This window comes from Ochotona princeps, chromosome 33 (genome assembly GCF_030435755.1).
Source record: "Ochotona princeps isolate mOchPri1 chromosome 33, mOchPri1.hap1, whole genome shotgun sequence".
Lineage (NCBI taxonomy): Eukaryota > Metazoa > Chordata > Mammalia > Lagomorpha > Ochotonidae > Ochotona > Ochotona princeps.
Genome location: NC_080864.1, coordinates 4,534,098 through 4,549,276, shown reverse-complemented (window position 1 = coordinate 4,549,276; position 15,179 = coordinate 4,534,098). Strand labels below are relative to the sequence as shown.

The 15,179-nt window shown below is 62.4% G+C and overlaps 1 protein-coding gene across 1 annotated transcript; it reads left to right on the top strand.

Annotated features, from left to right (window-relative positions):
• Nucleotides 1-2,706: 2,706 nt before the first annotated feature.
• Nucleotides 2,707-5,114, top strand: GNG7 (G protein subunit gamma 7). The gene is made up of 2 exons (XM_004595664.2): nucleotides 2,707-2,825; nucleotides 4,753-5,114. Exons 1-2 carry the CDS (start codon nucleotides 2,745-2,747, stop codon nucleotides 4,876-4,878), a joined length of 207 nt encoding a protein of 68 aa, XP_004595721.2. The 5' UTR covers nucleotides 2,707-2,744; the 3' UTR covers nucleotides 4,879-5,114.
• Nucleotides 5,115-15,179: the final 10,065 nt, after the last annotated feature.

Here is a 15,179-nt window from a genome sequence, read left to right as displayed (position 1 = left end):
GAGAGCGTGCGGCCCCAGCCGTGTCAGCGCTGGGTGACTCGGGTCTTTGCAGGCCCGGCCTGGGGTTGCTAGGCTTCCTGTCTTCAGTCGTGGGAAAGTTCTGAAAGACCCAGAAAGTCAGGGGGAGCTCCCACATCTCCCGGAGTTTCTGCCAGCAACACCCACTCCACCCCCACCGTGCAGCGGCTTCCCTTGAGGAAATGAAAGTGGAGGCCTCTCCCTGCCTGGCCCGGTCACCGTCAGTCCTGTGACGTGCTCCCGAACGGGCACAGCCGCCCAGGCTGCAGAGCCTCGCCTGGGTGTCGCCACCGTCCAGCAGCGACACTAAAAACACCGAGTCATACTCTTGGAGGTCCGGGGAAAAAACTGGCAAAAACGGCCGTGTTTAAAAACCTTTTCTCTGCTGCTCCTGTCCCCGTTTGTCTAAGCTTTCCTACCCGCTTCTTCCACCACCCTTCCTCGTCGCCCCCCAGTCTTCTATTGTCCATCCGTTCCAGTCCCGCCCTGTCCCCCGTCTTTGTCTGTCCGATCGAGTCCAGCTTTTACCGGCTACTTTTATATCGTTTTCCCACCACTCACTTCTGCCCGTGGTCCACGGGGCTATCTGATAGGCCAGCCATCGCGGGGGCAGGGGAGAATTAGCCTATCCTTGTGACTTCCTGCCTGCCTACTGGTGGGACAAATCCCGCCTCCTGGCACTCGGCCAGCCGCCATCTTGAGGCCCCTCATCCGTGTGGGGTCGGCCTCTCCCCACATCTCCCCACATTTTATTTAAGTGAGGCCGTGCCTGTCTTAGGTTGCCCGCAGCAGGACTACCTCCTTAGCCGTCTTTGGGTGGCAGAGCTTCCAGCTCTACGCCCTGTCTTAGGCTGGTAGGTGTCCCCCACGGGTCTTACCCGTCTTTGACTACCTGTCTGGCATGCTTAACTGTACCTAGGGGGAGGCCCCTGCTCCCAGGGCCATCAGGGCCTGTCACATAATGGCGTTATCTTGCCGATGTCTCAGGCACATAAACCAGACAAGCAGGAAGATCACGAGGCACAATAATCCTCCAAGGGACAAAACCCCTAGCCATCGTCTGCCCCAGCGGACCACAGATTGTACCCATGACAAACCCGTTGTTCCACGGGAGCCACCTCAGTCTGGGTGGCAAGATGGTTACAATTTTTCCCCGCACAGCCAGTGTGTAAATTATACAAATAAACTGAAAAGCTTCTCCAGCATGTAAATGCAAGCTGGAAACTGAGAGGACCTCAGATGACATGTCCACCTGTTCTTAAACCAAGTCCACTCATCAGTTCATGATTAGCAAACCAGTCCAAACAGGTTGGTTAAACTTCTCCCCCCTTTTTATTTTTTGCTGAGAAAGAGGATTTTCAGGGGTTGGTTTCGACCACCTTCATGGCCACAGAGTGTTAAAAGTCCTTTTCAGCAAGGTTCCAGGGTTAGTGGGTGACTTCCAAGCTCAAGACCCTGAACTAGTTGCCTAATTTCCTCAGAGATTTCCCAACCCCAATTCTAAGGGTGCCTGCCTTTTTGGGGTTCCGAGTCTCTTATTTCATAACCACCGCCCCTTAGGGCAAAAATCCCGCCACTTCGGGCAATCCCGCCTATCTGGGCAAATTCCGCCACTTCGGACAAAGAAAAATCCGCCTCTTAGGGCACTAAATAAAATAACTTTTACTCGATACACTTATGCTGGCGCAGGCTGGGAAGACCCCATACGTAGGTACTCTCTGCTGCTTTTCCTATGCCAGCGCAGGCCGAAAAATTCCTGTGCCAGCCGCTTGTTTTCCCTGTTTGCTTTTCTATGCTGGCGCAGGCTGAAAGTTTTTCCCCCATACGGGCCACCACTTGTCGCCACCGTCCAGCGGCGACACTAAAAACACCGAGTCATACTCTTGGAGGTCCGGGGAAAAAACTGGCAAAAACGGCCGTGTTTAAAAACCTTTTCTCTGCTGCTCCTGTCCCCGTTTGTCTAAGCTTTCCTACCCGCTTCTTCCACCACCCTTCCTCGTCGGCCCCAGTCTCCTCGTCGCCCCCCAGTCTTCTATTGTCCATCCGTTCCAGTCGCGCCCTGTCCCCCGTCTTCGTCCGTCCGAGTCCAGCTTTTACCGGCTACTTTTATATCGTTTTCCCACCACTCACTTCTGCCCGTGGTCCACGGGGCTATCTGATAGGCCAGCCATTGCAGGGGGGGCGGAGAATTAGCCTATCCTTGTGACTTCCTGCCTGCCTCCTGGCGGGACAAATCCCGCCTCCTGGCACTCGGCCAGCCGCCATCTTGAGGCCCCTCATCCGTGTGGGGTCGGGCCCCTCCCCACACCTGGGGACATGGGTGGCTGTACGCCTTGGCCTTGGGGGTCCCGGGCGTGGAATGGGGTGGGGGGCGCACATGGCTGGACAGGGCAGGGTAGGGCCGTTTGTCCCCCCACACACACACACGCTCTCTTGGAGCCAATGCTGTTATTTCTCCAACTCCCTGGGGTGCCCTCTGACCCTGGTCCCAAGCACGGGCCCTGGGGGAGCTGAACCCCCACCTGCTGGCCATGGGACAGACATCAGCACCCCCCCACACACACACACGCCCCGCCTGGGGTCGGGGGACCAGGGAGACCCCCTCGGAGGAGACAGCTCCTCCCTGGCCCTGCCCCACCGATGGGGGACCCTGGCCAGGAATTCATGCCCTTCTGTGTCCCCTTGCAGTCCTCTGCACGCCAAGGGCCCCGAGCTGATGGCTCAGCATGTCCACCAGTAACAACATAGTCCAGGCCCGGAAGCTGGTGGAGCAGCTGCGCCTCGAAGCTGGCATCGAGCGCATCAAGGTGAGAAGCCAGCTGGGGGTCAGGGGGCAGCTCCCAGGCTGTGACCCCCCCAGCCCCCTCCCCAGGGCTGGGCCAGGTCCAAGCCAGAAGGTGGGTGCTGCATCTGGGGCTCCCTCCTCGTGGGCCTTGACCTGTCGACCTGCCCACCGAGCTGGTGGGCTCCCTCCTGTGTGGCCTTCCTCACTCACTGCGAGATCAGAGACCCAGGACTGTGGAGGGACAGGGCTTCCCACCTGCCGTGTCCCGCTTCCCTGTCCTGGGCGTTTCCTGTCCCGGGTGGCCTCACCTGGCGCCCTTGGCTCCTCCTCGGCCCCGCCCTGCTCCTGGTCACGTGGAGCTCCCTTCCCACGTGCGGGCCACGGCAGATGACACGCACACATGATGACATGTACCGTGTAACCCCAGAGGGACAACAGACCGCACCTTCTGGGTCAGGATCGGCAGCTTCAGAAAGTTCTGGGCGAGGCTGACACTGGTCAGTTTCACGGCACAAGGCCTTTCGCCAGATGGGCATCCAGCGTAGAGACTGAGATGCCCGCATTCCGTTTCTGGGCACCCTGCTCCATCATCCAGCCCCAGGAGGCGACAGATGGCCACCCAAGCACCCTGGGCCCTGCCCCCCCGCATGACATGGGAACCCCGGCTGGAGCACCTGGCTCCTGGCTTCTGCCTGGCCCAGCCCCGGTGCGGTGGGCATTTGAGCAGGGGGCCAGCAGATGGGAGTTCCTCCCCCAGGACTCTCTCCCCTCCCCCACATTGTCAACCTCTGACGTGTGTAAGTGAAGATTGTGACACGAAGGTTGTAGCTTAGCTGGCTTAAAGACCCTCTGATGGGCGTGCATCTCAGATCTTTCTGCTTCAAGCCACCCCGTGGGAGGTTCAGACACCCTGCACAGCAGTGTCTGAGTCAGCTGGCCCCGCAGCTGCTCCTCCCGGCCCTTGCAACCTCCATCAGCGGGCCGGGAAGCATCCAGCCCACACTAGGAGTTGGAGGGAGCTGTCGGGTGAGAACAGGAGCCTTCGTGGAGTCCGGGTGTCCCCCATGCCCACTGTGGGGACAGGCCCGAGTATTCAAAGCATTCCTTGGGGCTGAAGAAAGAGAAAGTGCTGGTTGAAGTGGTTTCCTCCTGCGAGCTGGTGCCAGCCCCCAGCATGGCGACCCATGACTCACCCACTCCCTTTGATGTCCAGGGAGCCCCCAGCCGGCCCTTTCAAATTACAGGGAGGAGATGCAGTGAAGGCAAGAACCACTCCCCCCCCAAAGCAGCCACCGCAGCCCCAGGCTTGGGGTGCAGCCGGTGAGCCCAGCGGGCACGGCTATTTCCAGGGTCTGTCCGCTATTTCGGGCACCGCCCAGGATGGCTTCCAAGTCTAGGAAGCAAGCAATGGCCCTCCATCCCTGTCACCAGAGGCTGCTGCCCACGGCTCCCCAAGTGGCAATTTTCGCCATATGTGGGCAGGCGTGTCGCCTGGGCTGGCCAGCTGAGTAGAGTCCTGGCGGCAGCCTGCAGCCTTCAGTGGCTGTCAGGAGCCACCTTGGGGTCGGAGTGGGTGGGGCTGCAGGTGGCAGAGGCGCCTTGTGGAGGAGCCTGAGGCCAGGGCTCCTCCCCACACTTACCACCCAGTAGGTACCCCAAAACCAAACTGGCACCCCAGGTACAGTTACCACCCCTCCACTGGTGAGCATGCAGGCCTGTCCTGTCCCTATGGTCCCCTGTCCTAGACATGTCCTGTCCTGGAGCCCAACACACTGTATGGCCTCGTGTGTGCATCCCCATGAACATGGCATTCCCAGGAGCTGCCAGCGCCCCCACGCTGGGTGACCATCCCGCAGGCCCCGCCCTGTCCCCACGCCGGGTGACCGTCCTCCGGGCCCCATCATATGCAGCAGCTTCTCACTGGCCTCTCTCTCTCTGCCCACACACAGGTGTCCAAAGCCTCGTCCGAGCTGATGAGCTACTGTGAGCAGCATGTGCGCAGTGACCCCCTGCTCGTGGGCGTGCCCGCCTCCGAGAACCCCTTTAAGGACAAGAAGCCGTGCACCATCCTATAGCCCCCCACCCAGGCCACCACCTCCTGCACCCCGGCCCCCGGCAGGCCCTGCCGGCCAGCTGTCTCACCCAGGCCCCCACTCGGCGTCTCATGTGGCCTAGACTTCCTAACCATGTGCATGCCATGTCCCACGTGTGCCCCCCGGGAAGGAATGGATCTCCCCACCCAACGACACAGCCCCCTTCTCTCGGCCAGGACCCCACAGCTTCCCCCAGAGGCGCCTGAGCAGGGGTAACGGCCAGGGCACCCCGGGCCCAGGAAGCAAGCTGACTTCCAGAACCCAGCAGTGACCTGAGGGCCTGGCACTGGCCCTGCTGACCAAGCTGGTATGGGGGTCCTTGCTTGGCCACTCTCCTCCCTATGCACAATTCAGTCAAATTGGGCAGGGCCTGACCCAGTTAGCTTTTGGGGGGACCAGCCTCTCTCTTTTCTTTGCAATTAAGAAATCAGGGTGCCACAGCCTAAGCCAACTGCTGCGCAGTTGGCTGGGGGTCTGGGAATGGGTCCTGGCCCGAAGCTCGCTCCCTGGGGCCCAGTGTCACTGCCCGCTCCAGCATGCGTCCCCGCCAGCCCTTCTCCGTGGACACAGTCCTAACCCCCCTACACACACACACATAGCCCTGGACATGGGTCTCCTTGGCCGGGAAGACACCATGGGCCCCATGTTGGCCCTGTGATCAGCAGGAGGGCAGAGCCAGTGCCAGAGCCAGAGGGGCAGTGGGCACAGGTGGGGCAGCCCCCAGCCTCACCTTGGGCGGGATCCCAATGCTGCGGCCTCAGGCAGCTCTGTGGTGCCATCCCTGTCCGGCTGGTCCGGGAGGGCCAGGGGCTCCCGCCGAGCCTGTGGGTTGGACCAGGAGCGTGACCCTGGCTCCTGGCCACCGTGGCTCATTGTGGGCCTCTCCGTCAACCCTGGCAGGAACCAGGTTCAGGAATTGTAGGGTGCCCATGTTGTGGGGGCAGATGGGGCATTGGGAGCCCACCTCCACAGGAGCCCCCACCCCACTCCCCACTCTTCCAAGGAAGCCTTAATGGGGGTGGGGGTATCACATGGCCACCCAGCCTCCTCCTCCCCTCGCCATCTGGGTCCACCCTCCCCCACCCCCATGCCCCCCTGCTCTGAGTGGGAGAAGGGGACATAGCTGAGCCCAGCCCCAATCATGTGATACCCCCCCACACACATACACACAGCCCCTGGTGGCCAAGACTTCCATGCTGAGGAGGGGTGGTGTAGCTAAACTCCAGCATCTAGGTAAACGGAGACCCAGGAGGAGGAGGGACGGGCCTGCCTTGCCCTCCCTGCACCTGCTCAGCCCCCGTGTGGACTCCATATGCAGGGTGGCATTGCCCAGAACCCAGGCAGGTCATGCTCACAGGGTCCTGGCAGCCAGCCAGGGGGGCAGAATGGGTCTGTGAGATGTCACCAGAGCAGGGCAGGGCAGGCAACTGTGGCCCAGAGGACGCAGGGAGTGGGACAAGTGCAATTCTCCCACCTTCCACGAAGGTGCCAGGTGCCACACCTGGCTCAGCCCCACCCCATCCAGTCCTCTCCTGGGCAAAGGCCGGCAGCCGTGCCCCTCCCCCAACACAGCAAAAAGCCAGGATGTGCGCCCTCCAGGCTCTGGAGTGACCTCTGACCTCTGGAAACAGTGGAAGGTGCCAGCCTGTCTTTGTTCCTTTGTCTTTGACCCCCCTTCCCCTGCTGCCCTGGTCAACAGCCCCAGCACTGCCCCGGCTTTGCCGTGGAGCAGAGGGGGTGAGGGGATAGGAAAAGGCGCCTAGAGCCAGGCCCTGGGAGGGTCTTTGGACCTCCCAGATGGGTCGTCACACCACCCACCAGCCCCCTCTCTCCCTCTGGGTCCCTGTGGGTCACGCCCGGTCTGATCTGCACCTGAGCTTCCGGTCGTTTCGATTTTCTGGTTTTCTTTTAGACGATCCCGGGTATGCCACGTGTGTTTTACATGAAGAAAATGCACACACAAAGCAAGACTCTGAGGCTGCTTTGCTCTGGCTCCGGGCCCTTCCGTCTGTTCTCCCCCCGCCCCCTCCGCTGCAGACAGGATGGCCAGACAGGCAGCGCTGGGGTGCAGAGGGGCGAGGCTTTGGGCCCACAGGGACCGGGTGCGGGGTGCATGGGCTCTGGCCTCAGCACACACCCGAGTGTTCTGGGATGATTTCTTGTGCACATAGAAAGCACCCCACCCCTCTGAGAAAGATCTTCCACCTGCTGGTTCACTCCACAAGTGGCCGCAACAGCCAGAGCTGAGTCAATCCGAAGCCAGGAGCCAGGAGATTCTTCCGGGTCTCCCACGCGGGTGTAGGGTCCCATGGCTTTGGGCCTTCCTCCACTGCTTTCCCAGGGTATCATTCAGCAGGAAGCAGGGGTCACCAGGGACCCCAAGTGTCAGGAGCCCTGGGCTACAACCCCTGCCACATGCACCCAGAGTGGCTCACTCTGTTTCTAAAGCACTTTAGAGTTCTCCCGCATACACAAGATTTCAGTCCGCATACAGTGATCCAACCTCAGCCAGCTCAGACCACCCATGACCCGGCAGCTGGATGTGCCCGGGGCCTGGACGCAGAAGAAAGCCCAGGGGCTTGGGTACCTGCCCCCATGAGAGAGAGAGCTGAAAGATGCTGCTGTGTGCCAGCCCTCGGGCATGCGGGGAAGTGAATCAGGGATGGACACGGATTCTCGTCTCTCTCTGCCAGAAAACAGTGACAGCAGGGCCGTGGGCCAAGGATAGGTCACCAGGGCCTGGGTGAGTCACAGGCCACAGGCCTGTGAGGTCAGCTCCATCCCACACGCCACCACACGTCGGGCCAGCTGCTGGATGTTCCTCCCACGGGCGAGGGACTCAGCTCCATGAGGCACTTCACTCGGTGGGAGTGCCCGACGCCTCAGGTCCACAGGGACAGGAAACAGGATGGGACCGGGAGAAGCAGGGCGGGGCACAGGGTCCAGCCATCTTCAAAGAGAACCAGGAAAAGCTCCCTAAGAGACTGTGACGGGCAGAGGCCTCATGCTGGGGGCAGCGGCCAGGCCGGGCCGGTCCATTCCTGAGACACTCCGGAAGGCTGATCACTGTGGCAGGAGCCACGTGGCCTCACGCTGGTTGGCCCTGTTTCTGTTCCACAGGGACCCTTTGGCGGCTGTGGATGTAGGGAGGGTTGTAGGGGTGGTTGTCAGGTGGCAGTCATGGGTCCCAGTGAGCTAGGGCCATAAGCGGTGGACTAGCAGAGGATAGTAAGATATTCCCCGGAAGGGGGGGACAGCTTGTCTACATTGTCCAAAACCCACCTGTGGGCTGGCCGAGCCCAGGCTGCCCCCGATGTACGCTGTGGCCTGGCCGTGCTGGGCCAAGGAGGGTCTGTGTGCCCCAGGGAACAGATGCATGGGGGAGCATGAGGACCCCGCTTCCCAAGTGCACTCCCCAGACGGCCTCAACAGCTGGAGCTGGGGCAGCGGGACTTGAACAGGTGCCCCTATGGGATGGTGGCGGCTTTCGGCACAGCACCGACCCTGGGCCAAAGAGAACCGCTTGTCTCTGATCCGACAGTAGACCCACTTGTGCCTGCCAACTCCTTTCTTTACCACATGTCAAGTTCTGCAGGTGACACACACACACACACACACACACACCCCTTTGCTTTTTGTCTTACCCTTTAAAATTTTTGATTTATTTAAAATGCAGAACAATATTAACATTGAAAATGAAGAGATCTTCGTCGACTGGTTCACTCGCCAAGATGGCCACCAGAGCTGGGACTGGGTCAGGCTGAAGCCAGGAGCCTAGAGCTCCGTCCGCGTCTCCCCTGTGGATGCAAGGGCCCGAGCCCTGGAGCTGTCCTCCACTGCTCTCCCAGCTGCATTAGCAGAAAGCTGGACGAGAAGTGGAGCAGCCAGGACATGAACCAGTGCCCATATGCGATTAGCCAATCGAGCCATTGCGCCAGCCCCAGAGACTACTAAATGTTTAAAAAATTTTATTTGAGAGAGCAAGTGAGCCTCTGATCACTGCTTCAGCCCCCCAAATGCCCACAGCAGCCAGGCATCCAGCCCTCACTAGGCTCCCCCATGGGTGGCAGGGACCTGCACCTTGAGCCATCGATGTTGCCTTTCAGTGCCATTAGCGAGAAGCTGGTCCAAGTGGGGAGCCAGGGCCTCAGGCCCCAAGCCCAGGCATGGCAGGCTGCATGTTCCAGCCATGGCTGAGTGGCTCAGCAGGGGTGCCCAGTGCCCACAGGCCCAGACACACAAGCTGGCACGTTCAGGGCTGACAGGCCCCTGTGACCGCTCGCTCCATCCTGGCCAGGGCCCTGAACCCTCAGCCTATGGGGCCTGACACCCAGGCATTGGGAGGCAGAACATGACCCCGGCTCATCCGCAGAGATGAGGAGTAGTCGTACAGGGTCCTTCTCGGAGGTGGCAAGGGGCTGCCCCTGGAGACCGAAGAGCTAAGATCGGAGCTGGGACAAGGTGCCACTGGGAGCCGCCATGGCCCTGGGTCACCTCACAGCCATGGACCAGTCACAGCCACAGCCCCCACATGGTCACAACCACGGCGCTGGGCTATAGCCATGGCCCCACATGGTCATAGCCATGGTCTCAGGTCACAGCCACGGTCTCAGGTCATGGCCATGGCTGGATCTTGGCCTGCTGGTCTCTGTGGGGTGGGGGGGTGGGTACACTTTGTTGGGCTCTGCCTTGGGGGGTAGAAGAGATGGCCCTAGCATTTGGACGACCCCCCACCCTGTCACACATATGGGAGACGGAGAATGAATCCATGGCTCCTGGCTTCAGGCTGACCTGGTCTTGCGGGCAGCTGGGGAGTGAACCAGCAGGTGGGAGAGCTCTTTTTGGAATAAATGAAATGTTCTATATGTAGGGTACATTTATACATCCTATGTAACTATGCTATGCCATGACTATTGTAATGCAATTGCCGACTGGGATCCAGAAGAAGCAGGACCACGGACCCCAGCTGCCCACAGGCAGAGTGGACAGAAATGAAACCAATCAGGACAAGATCGGGCAGGGTGTCACCCCTCCAGCACCCACTCCACGCCTCGGTTCACCCCAGCTCTACCGCCTGGGGACACTGGGACCTCCCCACCCGGTGATCTGCTCGCGTGCCAGCCCCAGAAGGAGGGGAAAGGTCAGGGAAGACGGGACTGCGGGAGCGTGGGATGTGGGAATGACACAGAACTGGGGCACGCCCTGGAGATCCCCTCCCCCAGCCAGACCTGGCCAGAGGCCCGAGTGACCCGCGTGGGGTCGTGTGTCCCTGTCCTGCTGTCCTGCTGTGACCCTGCCTCGGGAAGCGGAGCAGCCTGGGGTCAGCGGGCCGGACAGAGGCCAGGCCGGCTCAGCCTGGGTGGAGGAATCCCCGAGCCAGCTCAAAATAGCTGGGGGAATTATCCCAACACCTTCTGCAAATAGAAGGCAGCCTGCTGAGGCCTGGCGGGAGGTGAGGTGGTGGTGGCAGTGTGAGCTAGGTGGTCACCATGGTCCCCTGACCCCGCGCCCACTCCGTCCCCCAGGGTGTGGGGGCCCTTGGCAGGCCAAGTCCTCCCCGCCTGCTCCCCCTGCTCCAAGGTGCCGCTTTGGGGTGGCTGACCTGGGAACTGGGAAGGGCCCCAGCCACTTCTGGCTCTAAAAATAGCGCTCACCTCCTCCCAGGCTATTTTTAGAAGGCCACAGGCTTTGGCGTCAGCACAAAGCCAGCCCGGGGCGCCCCGCCTCTGGCCACCGCAAGGGCCTCATCTGGGTCAGCGCCCGGCTCGCTGGGTGGCGCCAGGACACCCGCAAGTGCGGGAGACGCAGGGACTGGGGCGGCGCGCTGCAGGGATGGGCTGCAGAGGGCGCGCTGGGAAGGACCCTCCTCCTGCCCTCAGCGCACCCCTCCCAGGGGACGGAGACCCCCGACCTGCGACTGGGTCCCTGCCATGCCAGGCGGCAGGCAGCGCCCCCGCTTCAGTGTTTCCAACAGTTTCTGGGGTGCAGCGTCCCACCGCAAGCCAGGCACTAGGCGCTTACACACACACACACGAGAAAAAAGGAATTGAAAGATACATTTGTGTTGGTGCCAAAAACCAGGTTGAAGAATCCGCACAGAGGCTGGTGGAAACAGCGCGTTAGGAAAAACCGATAGATTTGGCTGTGTGTGTGTGTGTGTGTGTGTTTAAGCGCCCGGCCAGCCCTGCTGTCACTGTGGCCTCTCCCAGGTGCCCCTCCCGACCGGGGCGGCTCCAGGAACGGCTGATGTCATCCCGGGCCTGGGCGCAGCGTCCCCCAGCGCGGTCGACGACCGGCGCCGTCGTCACGGGCGTTCCCGCGCCAGGGAATCCCGGCTCCCCAGGGCGCGCGGGGGGCCCCCAGCTGGAAAGCCGTGACGCCAGGGCCCACCGCGCGTCTTCCGGCCGGCGCCGGCGAGGCTTCGTGCCGCCCCCGCTCACCCTGCACCCCGCCGCAGCGCGCACGCAGGTGCCACGGCCTGGGCACGCGTGTGCGCGACCCAAGCCCGCCGCGTGGAATGCGCAGCGGCGCTGCGTCTTCTCCAGGCTGGACAAGCACACACACCACACAGGCTGCAAGGTGCCTGTGGCCCGTGGGCGTGGGCTCGCCTGTCTCCGCAGCAGTCTGGGCGCTAATTACCGGCTGCGGCAGGAGACAGACTGGCTGGAAGGACCGACAAATCACTGTGTGTCTGCAGGGGCGCGCCTCTGGATCTGCCCCTGGGGGTGCGGGGTGCGGGGCAGAGCCTGGCGCTGTGTCCGGGGCTCAGTGGGTGTTGTGGGAATCCCCATATGTGAGTCTGCTAACAGCACCCGCCACCCCCCTAAAAAAAAAAAAGGAAACTTGGGATCCACTCAGAGACCCAGCCACAGGGGGACTGGTTTATTGAGCCCTCTCGGCACCCACCCATCCAACCCCCGTTTCTAAGCCGGCTATGCCCCAGGGGGAGACGCAGACACAAAAGGCCTGTGGGACTACACCACCAAGCAAATCCCTGCCCAGCCTACCAGATGGAGGCGAGGATGAGGATTGCTGGAATGTTCTGAAAGCAGATGAAAGGGATCGCCAGCAGCTGATCAGCACAGCGAGGCCAAGGTGGCCCCTGTGGGTCTGGAGAGGCAGATCCTAGCCGGGTGGTGTGTCCCCCCGACCGGGCGAAAGGAAGCCGGTGCTCAGGCTGTGAGGGTCACCCTACCCTGCAAGCGTCCTTAGGGCCCCCTCCGGCCCCCTAAAAGGCGGGAGCCTGCTGTTTGCACCTGATGGAGCCCATCTTAGAGCACAGAGGGTGTGTGTATGGGGGATGTTTACTGCGCCATAGGTGGCAGAACTATGCAAATGCCATTACTATTAAGGTATGCTGCTGCTGCTGGTTGTGTGAAAAGCCGCGTGTCCAGTCCCGGGAGGCTGGGGCCCAGGCCCTATACACACGTGTCTACACGCACACAACATCTCTGTTTACGCCCGTGCACAGATGGAAGCAAGCACACGCAGGGAACCGCACCGGCGCACACCCACACACGTGTACATACACATACGTGCACACCACATAGTCCTGCACACACACAGATGGGGCAAAGAGGTCCCAGCAGCCCCACCCCCAGGCCAGGGAGGGCCAAGGGCAGCCTGCCTCCTCCTGCTCCCAGCAGGGTCCCCCACTTTCCTGTCCCACCCCCCAAGAGGCAAACCTTGGGAACCTACAGTTTCGCCCAAACCCACCACCCCTCCCCCACCTCCCCCGGGACCTCGACTTTCCTAGCTGTGAAATGGAAAGATGGCTCTCCACAGCGTTCCACCCTGCCCAGTTCTGACCCGACTAGGCCGCCCCACTCCCAGCTCCCAAGTTCCACCCATGCCTGGACCCCCACAACCCCCCTCCACGGGGCAGGGTGGAGGAGATCCTGGTCACAGCACATGGCCAGGCTGATAAGCCACGCCCCAGCACCCCAGGGTGCCTGCCTGCAGATGTGTGTAGCCTAAGGCCTCGGCTGGGGGCACACCCAGTTGCGGCAGCCACCTGCAGGCTGCAGCCTCCGACCCCTGGCTGGGACCACACACCTGTGTCCACCCACCCATGCCTGCCCACAGGTGTGCACGCTGCTGCACAAGCCCGTGCAGGCCAGGCCTGGCCCTCTCCCTGGCATGGCCCGCCCACCCCACCCATATTCCGAGAGTGCCCGAGGCCGGGCGGGCCCGGAAATCTCTCCCGGCTGCTGTGCCCGGTTTCAGGGAAGCCGAGGCCTGGCACCAGGCCCAGGGAGACTGTCTACCTTGGCACCTGTCCGCCAGGTGCAGAGGGCCAGCCTCCACCGTGCTCACCTCAGCCCAGGAAGGCGGCAGCTGTGGCCTGTTCTGGGCTGTGTTGCCCCCTCTCCCAGCATTCCATGTGGGCGCTGGTTCGAGTCCTGCATGCTTCACTTCCCATCCAGCTCCCTGCTTGTGACCTGGGAAAGCAGTTGAGGACGGCCCAAAGCCTTGGGACCCTGCACCCGCATGGGATAGAGCTCCAGGCTTTTGGCTTTGGTTTGGTCCAGCCGTTGGAGCCCTGTGGGCGAGTGAACTAACAGATGGAAGATTTCTCTATGTAACGTTTTCAAAGTAAAACTAATCAAATAATACTGCCTCCCCTCCCCTTTGCAACGCGTCCTCCCAGAATCCCAGTGTGTGCACGCAGCAAGGTGCGTGTTGGCATAGGGCAGCAGGGCCTTGACTGCAAGTGGCCGCACGTATCCATGTCTTCATGCGCGATCCAGGGCTGAACAGCGTGGACGTGGTGCGTAGGCTAGATTGGCGGAGCACGCAGCCGACCCCGGCCTCTCTCCACCCTCCTTGTCCCGCTCCGGGCCCAGCAGGTCAGGCGGCTCCGCCCCGGGCATGGGGCGGGCGGCCGGACGGACGGGGAGGATGAGGAGGCTATTCCAGGCGCTGGCGAGGTGCCGGGGGCCCTGCGCGCCAGGCGGCCGGGGGAAGGCGCCGCGCACAAAGGGAGGGTCTGTGCGGACGCCCCGCCCTCGGCCAGGGCTGGGGGCAGGGAGACGCCGCCGGGGCGGCTGCAGACACCGCGCCTGGCGGGCACGGCCGCCGCCGGGCCCTGGAGGGGGGCTCGGCGCTGGGGGACCCTCCGTGACGCGCCCGACGGGGCCACCCGTGCGGGTCGTGGAGGAAGACGAACTCCAGCCCTTGGCGATATCTGTCTTTCCCGCGCCCATCTCTTGCTCCAATTATTCGACTTGACGACTAAGAACCCGGGACTCCTGCCTGCTGGGGAGGGGCGTCTGGGGCGCGCGTCAGCGCCCCCTCCGGGCCCGGAGCGTCCGGTGGGAGGGCCACCTGGCTTTACGCGGGCAGGGAAAAACCCAAGTCATGCTGTCCGCCTGCAGCCAAACTCCCCGAGCCGCCACCACAGCCGCACAGGCGGTGGAGCCTGCGTGCTGGAGTCGTGTACGTGGTGCTTGCTGTGTACGCGCCCCCACGCGGGGGATCCTAGGCTCCAGCTCCCACGCCCCAGCCTCAGGGCGCCCTGGGAATCGCGGGCCTCCGGGAGGGAAGAGAGGGTGGGGTGGGATCCAGGAGTGGGAGGAGGACGCGCGCAATGCAGGAGCGAGGAGGGAAGGGTGCAGGAAGAAGCCCCCCTCTCCCTCCCACCAGCCCCGCGCCTGCTCCAGCTGTGGCTACGTGGGGCTGGAGGCGTCCAGCTCCGCGTCGCTTTTGGAGCTGAGCGTGGCTGGAGCGATCTCGGGTCACCGCGGGTTCCTCAGATGACCGCATGGTGTCCACGTGCTCCACGCGGGGACTGCACTGGACTCGCGGACCATCCAAGACCGCCCTTGCTTCTGCACATACACCAGGGCGCGCGTCCATCCGCCTCGTGGGAGCTAGGGAGGCGGGGCTGGGGTGCTGCGATGGGCGAGCAGAGGAACCAGGGAGGAGGGGGGCTGTAGGGCGGTCCTGGACACAGGCTGGCCCTGCCCCAGGCTCCCGCCCTTCCGTGGCGGCAGCAGGTGAGCAGGTGCACCGGGGGCGGGGCAGCCGCCCTCCTGTCCCTGGGCCCAGCCCCTTCCCCATCCAGCTTCCCTATCTGAGCCCTCTGGGGTGCACAGATCACTCAAGAAAATGTCACTCAGTTCCAAAAAGGACTCATAGGCCAGTCTACAGGCCGCCCAGTATCCTCACTCCTCAGGGAGGAAGGGAGCTTTTGGGGAACAGCATCTGGGTGGACCAACCTTGAGGTGAGGAAGACCCCAGGGCGCGTCTGGGGGAGCCCCATACCTGAACTTTCTGTTTCT